Source organism: Rhinoderma darwinii, chromosome 8, assembly GCF_050947455.1.
Source record: "Rhinoderma darwinii isolate aRhiDar2 chromosome 8, aRhiDar2.hap1, whole genome shotgun sequence".
Lineage (NCBI taxonomy): Eukaryota > Metazoa > Chordata > Amphibia > Anura > Rhinodermatidae > Rhinoderma > Rhinoderma darwinii.
The window spans coordinates 30,323,306-30,333,420 of record NC_134694.1 but is presented as its reverse complement, the minus strand read 5'-3'; the positions used below and the strand labels follow the sequence as shown (position 1 = coordinate 30,333,420).

Below are 10,115 nucleotides of genomic sequence, written 5' to 3'. Positions count from 1 at the left end.
TTGTTATAGTCAAGCTGAGTTTTAAGTATCCTACAAAGTTTTGTATCGTCAGCAAAAACTTGTAAACCTACAAGAAACCTCAAACAAAAGAACAAGGGAGTCCCCACTAGAATGTAGAACAACCTAAAAACACAGGGAACAGAACACCCAATTAGAATATGAAAATATGTAGCTAACACGTATCGTCAAAAATAGAAATCTTTATTGATAATAAATAACAACAATACATGGTACCACATAAGTATATATAAATGAACACAATAAAACAGGTCATCTACGAAGAGCAGCACTAGAGAGGTATAGATGTATTTATATCCAGAGGTAAACAGAACAACCCATCTCAGACAAGACATCCCATACCCTGCCTCACCATAAAATACAAAACATAAACAACAATGGCCAAATAACTAGATGTAAAACTTATAGGTACGCAGAATAATTGGTGCATACGCATAAGGCCAAAGCTAAAGCTGGTCGTAGGCGAAACGCGCGTCGAGGCTTTTTTTCTGTGCCACATCTCCTGATGTGCCCACCTCCCTCTACCATGGTTTCATATTTTTTGGCGATACATCACTAGCTTATATTGACATTGCTGATGCTCTGGTCCCCGGATACCCCTTTAATAATCATGTCTCTGGCTTTACAGTCTCATCACACGGCACTTGCTCTGAGTCCCATCTAAGTGCAGCAAGTGATAGATCAGTGACTTAGAACTTGTGTCCTTACATTGCAGCTCAGCCGGTCTGCTCTGCCTCCTGCTAGTGATAGATTCCTCCGTGCCCTTACAAGCAGCAGACAGTGCGGAGCAGAGAAATCCACCCAACTCGCAGACAGGCAGCGCGGGGAGTTTTATATCTGCAGCTAATCATTGTATGGACTCGCCTATTATATAACTGGACTCCTTGTGCCTCAGGCCCCATTCACATCGCGTTTGTGCTCTCCGCCAAGCGTATACGGTTTATTTTTTATATAAAAATCTGCATCATTGAAAACTTATACAAACGTGTACCAGTTTACGTCTGTGCTTTTTTATAGCTGTACGTTTAGCGTATACTCATACATCGGTGTAGGTTTCTGTCCGTTTTTTACCCAAATAAATGTATGTTTGTTTTTTTTTTAAAGTGAACACTGATAGAAAAAAAACGGGTGGATTTACTGTATGTAAGCAGATACAGACGTATAGCATTGTTTGCATACGTCGTCCATTGAGATCAATGCTAAAAAAAAAAACGTTGCATCGCGTATACATCGGGGGGGAGAGAGAGTGACCTCCTGTCTACACATGAGAGCATGGACTATCCTGGTGGTCAGACTGAGATCACATGGCACATCTGCCCATAATAAACGGGTTCAAAATAAATGGATTCCACCGAGCTGGTAAGAAACAAATGACACTGCGAGAATATTGCTGGTGAGTAAGAATTATATGTGAAAAAAATAAAATGTGCTGAACTGCTCCTTTAAATGGAACCAGTCAGCAGTTTTGAGGGTGATATAGGGGAGGTGGAAGGCATTTTAAACTTACCTTTTTTTCTCGGTCATTCAAATTGTATGACCGAGACACGGACGTTTGATTTCTCCAGCGCACTGATCGCTAGTGCCACTCTCTGACGTGAGTGACGGCTCTAGCGGGCAATCAAGAGACCGCTAGAGCTGTCACTCAGAGCAGGGGGGCGAGGCAAGCAGCGTAAGAGCACTTGCACATCATGTGCCCACCTTGTGGCACTTGCGATCGGCACGCCGGGCGAATTAAGCATTGCTTTCTCGGACCAGAAAAAAATATGTTTAAAATGCCCTCCCCCTCCCCTATATCACCCTGTCAGTAGTTTTGAAACCTCAAATCTGCTGACAGTTTCCTTTTAAGGACATCAGGACCATGAATGATAGGGGACCCTGCTTCAAATATGAACAGGACCTTCACATTACCCCCTGCTCTGGATGTGCCGGGGCCTCAATGTAATGATTTTCCAGTCCTGATTATTGGGGGGTCCCATAAAGAGCCCCCTCTATTACCTCATAATGAATTAATAGGGCGGTTTACAGGGCAATGTCAACACGACTGCAGAGAAGGACGAATCAAGGACTTTATTACAGCTAAGACATATTTACAAGAAGATGGGCATGCTCCTTCAGGATGAATTGCCTGCAGAACACGGGCGAGCATAGTCACGTTCTAGACCGGGAGACTGAGCTTAAGATATCGGTAAATTATCCTGTGACATTATAGAAGACCTGTCTTCCAATACGTGACTAGAAACCTCCAGCAGGATGAGCGCTCTGCTCCCCGCCATTACCCGTCTCCTGAACGTTTTACCACACGGAGCCTCTACACCGACACAACGTCTCCATTTCACCGAGCGAACAGTTTCCCGGTTTTTAAGACACATCTAATAGCGACCACATCACTGGCGCATCTCTACAGAAACGGGCGTCTCTGATTGGTCGTTGCCTGGCGACTCAGCCTTAAATGGACAAGAGGAGGAGCCCGGTGGTCCCCTGTACTTGACAATGATTGGCTGTTGCCGGGAGACATAATGTTAAGAGGGCGTGTAATAAATGGACAGGAGCGACGCCTGAGAGGTGGCTGCTAGAAACATAGAGTTAAAGGGGCGCTCGCAGTGTGAGATGAGGGAGACGCGGCTCGTCCGTTGCCGGGAGATGTGGAGTTAACAAGGGGGAATATTGGAGGAAGCGGGCTGGAAGCGACTGTCCAGAGCCGCCTGTCTGATGTCCGTCCGTATATTCCATACACCGGGATTATAAGACACCAGACGGAGCGTCCCTCACCCGGCACGATGTCCTCTGTCCTATGTCTGGGCCTCCTGGCTGTTCTCCCCTACATAGCCCGCTCTTCCTCCCCGCAGGGATGCTTGGTAAAGACTGTCACCGTGTCCACGTTACCGGCGCTAAGAGAGCGGGAGCTCAGCTGGAGCGGTGCCGTCGTGTCCTCAGTGCATCCCGGACCTGGGGATTCCCGACTTCCCCTGCATGTCCACAGCGAGGCGCCTGGGAGCGTGTCCGTGAGGGACGACTTGCACAATACCGAGCCGCCCTACTTCACCCTGGGTGAGGGACCGGGGACACAGAGGGGGGTGGGGGAGTCTATGAGTCCCACGGCTGGGGCCCGCGGGCAGCTTGGATGGTATAGGGGATAAAGTATGGGGAGGAGGGGGCTTCTAGTTTCCAGATGTCCGGGATGTGTGATTGGAGGACTCGGCTCCTCATGGTGGGCACTGGGGTCCTAAGGAGTTACCCGGATACTAGGCAGTCAGTGATGAAACATTGGGATCTCGTCTCCATATTGCAGGTGGATCTTTATTGAAGGACATGGAGAAGGAGTTTCCAGAGTGTTTTGTGGATCTCATGTTTGTGAAGGACATTTATAAAGTCACCCCATAAATGTGCATGATAATAGTGGGGGCACTTGGTATGAAGAGATCCGCTAGATCCTAATAAGACATTATTGTTGGAAGTTGATGCTTGTTGTCTTGGAATGAACTTGTAGGTTTCTATTCAGAGACTGGGCTGCACTGACAGATGTACTAGGTTTTCCTCCGATAAAAGCTTTTGTGGGCAGATCATTTCTAAATCCATGTTTTAGTTTGATTCAATGCTCGAGACGTAAAACAATGAATACGTTATTGCTAGATGGGATTTAAAGGGGTATTCCAGATTCAGTAAATAAAGTGGATTCGCTGTATGATGAGACTTATACCATTTTCTAATATACTTTGTGGATTGATTTATCATGTTTTTAAGGATCTCTGTTTGCAGTCGTTGAATGGGATTTTTCATTGTTTACTTCCAGTGGATGAAAATCTGTCCTGGTCATGTGATGGACACACGTAATGTGCACCTGTAGGATCTTCACATGACCGGGACCGCTTCTTATCTCCACGACAACTTGAGGTTTGGATAAGCAAGTTGCATAACTTTTCATCATGCAATTCTAGTATCTGAAAGCGGAGTACCCCTTTAAAGGCAAAGTTGTTGAATTGTAGCAGCTAAGTATAAAAAAAGTTCTTGCAAGTTTTCGGGACACCAAAACATGCGCATGCGCCAAGGATTTTATCAAATAGCGGAATTTAGGAGCTCATGTATATAGTGAATAGTGGCAACTCGCGATATACTAGTCCTTCTCAATGATTTAGAAGATCGTCAATAAGTTAATTTATTTCAGTAATTCAAATCAAAAAGTGTCTCTCATATATTATATAGATTCATTACACACAGAGGGATCTATGTTGAGGATTATGGTGAACAGTTAATGAAAACCCCAAATTTAGTGTCTCAGAAAATTAGAATATTATATAAGACCAATTTCAAAAATGATTTTTAATACTGAAATTTTGTCCTACTGAAAAGTATGTACAGTAGATGCCCTCAATACTTGGTCGGGACTCCTGTGGCATAATTACTGCATCAATGTGGCGTGGCACGGAGACGATCAGACTGTGGCACTGCTGAGGTGTTATCAATGTGGCGGGGCATGTAGGCGATCAGCAGTGCCACAGGCTGATCCCCTCCATGCCACGCCACATTGATAACACCTCAGCAGTGCCACAGGCTGATCCCCTCCATGCCACGCCACATTGATAACACCTCAGCAGTGCCACAGGCTTATCCCCTCCATGCCACGCCACATTGATAACACCTCAGCCGTGCCGCAGGCTGATCGCCTCCATGCCACGCCACATTGATAACACCTCAGCAGTGCCACAGGCTGATCACCACCATGCCACGCCACATTGATAACACCTCAGCAGTGCCACAGGCTGATCACCACCATGCCACGCCACATTGATAACACCTCAGCAGTGCCACAGGCTGATCACCACCATGCCACGCAGCATTGATAACACCTCAGCAGTGCCACAGGCTGATCCCCCCCCCCCATGCCCCGCCGCATTGATAACACCTCAGCAGTGCCACAGGCTGATCGCCCCATGCCACGCCGCATTGATAACACCTCAGCAGTGCCACAGGCTGATCCCCCTCCATGCCACGCCGCATTGATAACCCCTCAGTGGTGCCACAGGCTGATTACCTCCATGCCACGCCACATTGATAATGCCTCAGCAGTGCCACAGTCTGATCGTCTCCGTGCCACGCCGCATTGATGCAGTAATTATGCCACAGGAGCCCCGACCAAGTATTGAGGGCAGATACTGGACATACTTTTCAGTAGGACAAAATTTCAGTATTAAAAATCATTTTTGAAATTGGTCTTATATAATATTCTAATTTTCTGAGACACTAAATTTTGGGTTTTCATTAACTGTTACCATAATCATCAACATAGATCCCTCTGTGTGTAATGAATCTATATAATATATGAGAGACACTTTTTGAAATGAATTCCTGAAATAAATGAACTTTTTGATGATCTTCTAATTCATTGAGAAGGACTAGTAAGTTATTGGAGCCTGCGCATCTCGGTGGCGGTGCCATGTGGGTAGATTGTACATACATTCGATATTTGCCTTTGGACTTCCCGATTTATTTCCATCTATAATAAAAGTCACTGATTTGCTCTTTTCTTCCAAGTTGTTCATATTTTTTATTTTTTTGCTTTATCTGATTCATGTCTCTTTTTTCAAAATTGATCTCAAAGGGCGTGAGTTCATGCAAATGTGCCCCAAATTGGGCGTTTGTGGATGTTTTGTTGGCTGATCAGTGGAAGGGTTTAAAATGTCAGTCCAGGGATTTAAATGAAGTGATGATACTGGGTTTAGGATTAGCAAAGTAATAGCCAATATGTCTGACATTACAGTTCCCACAGTGGTTGTTACCCAGTGTTACCCTCCTATGGCAGGTCTGCCTATTATTCTGCACTAGAGTCCCTGTATAACTAGGCAGGCATACCGTTCAGAAGTGTAAGAAAGCTGGATGACAACGCCTAAGCAAATAATAGCTGCCATAAAAGGGATTTTTACACAAGTAACATTTCAATTTGACACACTATAAATGTCTATCCTGAGAATGGCGGGACGGCCTTGAAATCAGCGCCGAGAAACGTCCCAAACCGCAAGGGAAGGCTTTTATTTTCCTGGGCGGCTCGTAAAAAAGCGGTATGCCCTTTCTTTGAGCGGTCTCTACCACCAACTTCCCATTGAAATCAATGGGAGGCAGAAAAACCCCACAACGCTCGTTTGGAGCATTTTTTACGGCGGTATTTGCCCACAATTTTTGCATTTGATTAAACAGCTAAAAAACAGATTTTTTTCTGCCTGCCATAAAACGCGGTGCAAACTCCCCCTTAGATGGATTAGTTGCAGGAAAATAGGTTGAGTTCAATAGATTTATGTATTTTTACAACCATTACCCCCTTTATGATTGTAGGGCGGTGGACCCCCAATGATGAGGCATTAATGGCACATCAAATGCATACGCTATGAATGGGAATGCTCTTTTAATGGATATTATTTTTGAAACCGAGAGAGGAAAGAAACAGATATAACTAAGAAACAGATATAACTAAGAAACAGATATAACTAAGAAGCAGATATAACTAGGAAGCAGATATAACTAAGAAACAGATATAACTAAGAAACAGATATAACTAAGAAGCAGATATAACTAAGAAGCAGATATAACTAAGAAGCAGATATAACTAAGAAGCAGATATAACTAAGAAGCAGATATAACTAAGAAGCAGATATAACTAAGAAACAGATATAACTAAGAAGCAGATATAACTAAGAAGCAGATATAACTAAGAAGCAGATATAACTAAGAAGCAGATATAACTAAGAAGCAGATGTAACTAAGAAGCAGATGTAACTAAGAAGCAGATGTAACTAAGAAGCAGATGTAACTAAGAAGCAGATGTAACTAAGAAGCAGATGTAACTAAGAAGCAGATGTAACTAAGAAGCAGATGTAACTAAGAAACAGATATAACTAAGAAACAGATATAACTAAGAAGCAGATATAACTAAGAAGCAGATATAACTAAGAAACAGATATAACTAAGAAACAGATATAACTAAGAAGCAGATATAACTAAGAAGCAGATGTAACTAAGAAGCAGATGTAACTAAGAAGCAGATGTAACTAAGAAACAGATCTAACTAAGAAGCAGATGTAACTAAGAAGCAGATGTAACTAAGAAGCAGATGTAACTAAGAAGCAGATGTAACTAAGAAGCAGATGTAACTAAGAAACAGATATAACTAAGAAGCAGATATAACTAAGAAGCAGATATAACTAAGAAGCAGATATAACTAAGAAGCAGATATAACTAAGAAACCGATATAACTAAGAAACCGATATAACTAAGAAGCAGATATAACTAAGAAGCAGATATAACTAAGGCTTTATTCAGACGAACGGGAATTACGTCCGTGCAACGCGCGTGATTTTCACGCGCGTCGCACGGACCTATATTAGTCTATGGGGCCGTGCGGATATGTGCGTGTTTTTTACTCCGCGTGAGTCCGCTGAAAGAAAGTCACGACATGTCCGTTCTTTGGGCGTTTTGCGCGAATCACGCACCCATTAAAGTCAATGGGTGCGTGAAAACCACGCATGCCGCACGGAAGCACTTCCGTGCGAACTGCGTGATTCGCGCAACAGCTGTCAAAAGGATGAAAGAAAACAGAAAAGCACCACGTGCTTTTCTGTTTACAAACATCCAAACGGAGTGTCATTATGATGGCGGCTGCGCGAAAATCACACAGCCGCGCATCATATGCTGATGCCCCACGGAGCTGTTAAGTGGCTTTTGCGCAGGCAAAACGCCACATTTTTGCGTGTGAAAAAACGCCACGCTCGTGTGAATCCAGCCTTAGAAGCAGATATAACTAAGAAACAGATATAACTAAGAAGCAGATATAGCTAAGAAGCAGATATAACTAAGAAGCAGATATAACTAAGAAGCTGATATAACTAAGAAACAGATATAACTAAGAAACAGATATAACTAAGAAGCAGATATAACTAAGAAGCAGATATAACTAAGAAACAGATATAACTAAGAAGCAGATATAACTAAGAAGCAGATATAACTAAGAAGCAGATATAACTAAGAAGCAGATATAACTAAAGCAGATATAACTAAGAAGCAGATATAACTAAGAAGCAGATATAACTAAGAAACAGATCTAACTAAGAAGCAGATCTAACTAAGAAGCAGATGTAACTAAGAAGCAGATGTAACTAAGAAACAGATGTAACTAAGAAACAGATGTAACTAAGAAGCAGATATAACTAAGAAGCAGATATAACTAAGAAGCAGATATAACTAAGAAGCAAATATAACTAAGAAGCAGATATAACTAGGAAACAGCTGATGATAGCAATATAATATGAAAGGCTCATGGACTTGTATCTCCTCATTATATTTTTAAAGCGACTCTCCAGGCTCCCCTTCACTAGGGCTCTTTTGCCTCAGTATATGCGGCAATTACCTGATAATCTTTTTATCAGCGCAGGTTTAGTAGTTTGTACTTTTTGATCGTTCTCCCTTTGCTGTAATAGAAATCCGCTCTCTATTCACCGACTTCCTGGAGAACTTGTGATAGGCTTGTGTTCATACACAGCAGCCAATCCGAGGAGGCGGAGCTGCAATGGGGAGGAGAGAGCAGTAGCCTGAACCAATAATTAGACAGGAGGCGTGTCTCAGACTACCTCAGACTTCCTGTAGGCACTGGAGCTAAACTTAAGTCACAGATCACAGCTTTACCGTAATGGAGCTGAGCTAAAAAGCAGCAAGCACTGAGGAATCCACGGGATATGCCATAAATGTCTGAGAAATGGATATTTCTCTCGGCACACGTGACTATCTCCACAATTGTGAGGCAGCCACCTTATCCAGGCAGAGAATTAATGGAGAGGTGGCCGTGCTGTTTCCTAAACTCCCAGAGAAATCACTAAAGAGGGCCTCGCCATTATTTTTCCACCTGGATATGGCGACCGGCGGTCGCTTTACCAGTTGGGATCAGGGTCTTGTGACCCCTGTTCTAGAGATAGGTGCAGGTCCTAGACGTGCGGGTCCCAGAAGTACAAAGAGCGGCTCTCGCTTTGGAGGCCCTGTCTTGCATTACACAGACAACCCATTGATTTGAATGGATACAATGTAATGTTTAAATTGCCTTGCGGTAGCGCTGCAGGGAAATTGAACATTCACACGAATGAGTGCAAACTCGTACACGTCCGAGTTGCACCCGTGCGGGATCCGTTTTCACAGATCCCTCAGACTTGAGAAAATTGGACAACGGACCCACACGCGGTCCGTTGAAACAACGGCCATGTGAACGGCCCCATTGAAATACCTGCGTCCGTGTGACGGTCTTTGTTTTAATGGCCTATGAGAAAAAGCAAAAAACACGGCGCCACATAGTGCAGGTTACCCAGGTATGGAGTGGTGTACAAGAAGAGTGGTACTCACCTGGTAACGGATGGTAGAAGGCAATAAAGGATAAAGGTACAGCTGCTGCCAGGACTCGGGACCGGTGATTCAAATGAACGACCGCGAAGGTTATGCTGGTATAGCAGAAAAAGGAGTCACCACGGGCGCTGCTGCACTTCAATGGAACCAAATTGCTTGGAAGGTTCAGATCGTTGGTAATAATGTACGGAAGAGTGTAAGAATAAATGGAATTTATTGATAATATGACTACGCGTTTCAATGCCGTACTGGCATCTTCATCAGGTCATCCAGATGACCTGATGAAGATGCCAGTACGGCATTGAAACGCGTAGTCATATTATCAATAAATTCCATTTATTCTTACACTCTTCCGTACATTATTACCAACGATCTGAACCTTCCAAGCAATTTGGTTCCATTGAAGTGCAGCAGCGCCCGTGGTGACTCCTTTTTCTGCTATACCAGCATTTTAATGGCCTACACACAGACGTATACAACATTCGTGTGAATAAGCCCTTACTAGAAGATGTCTTCACAAATAATTGCTTGTGGGGCCTTGTTTTATGCGGGAAAATTTTTATTTTGCGTGGTTTGGGGCTAGAAAAAAAATCACTGTGTGAGTTATATCATTTATTTTTACGGAGTGAATATAGGTAAAAGTTATTTTCTGCATTGTTTTTTTTTTGTTTATTTTTTTTATCCCGTTCACGTTTCACACTAAATAACCTGTTAAATAAATTCTT

General features: G+C 43.3%; 1 protein-coding gene across 1 annotated transcript in view; it reads left to right on the top strand.

The window, feature by feature from the left end:
* The first annotated feature begins 2,016 nt into the window (after nucleotides 1-2,016).
* The window catches only part of ASTN2 (astrotactin 2), a 647,867-nt gene continuing 639,768 nt past the window's right edge, over nucleotides 2,017-10,115 (top strand). Inside the window, exon 1 of the mRNA XM_075835545.1 lies at nucleotides 2,017-3,066. Coding sequence (XP_075691660.1) covers nucleotides 2,796-3,066 — 271 coding nt within the window. The 5' untranslated portion in view covers nucleotides 2,017-2,795. The remainder of the gene's footprint in view (nucleotides 3,067-10,115) is intronic.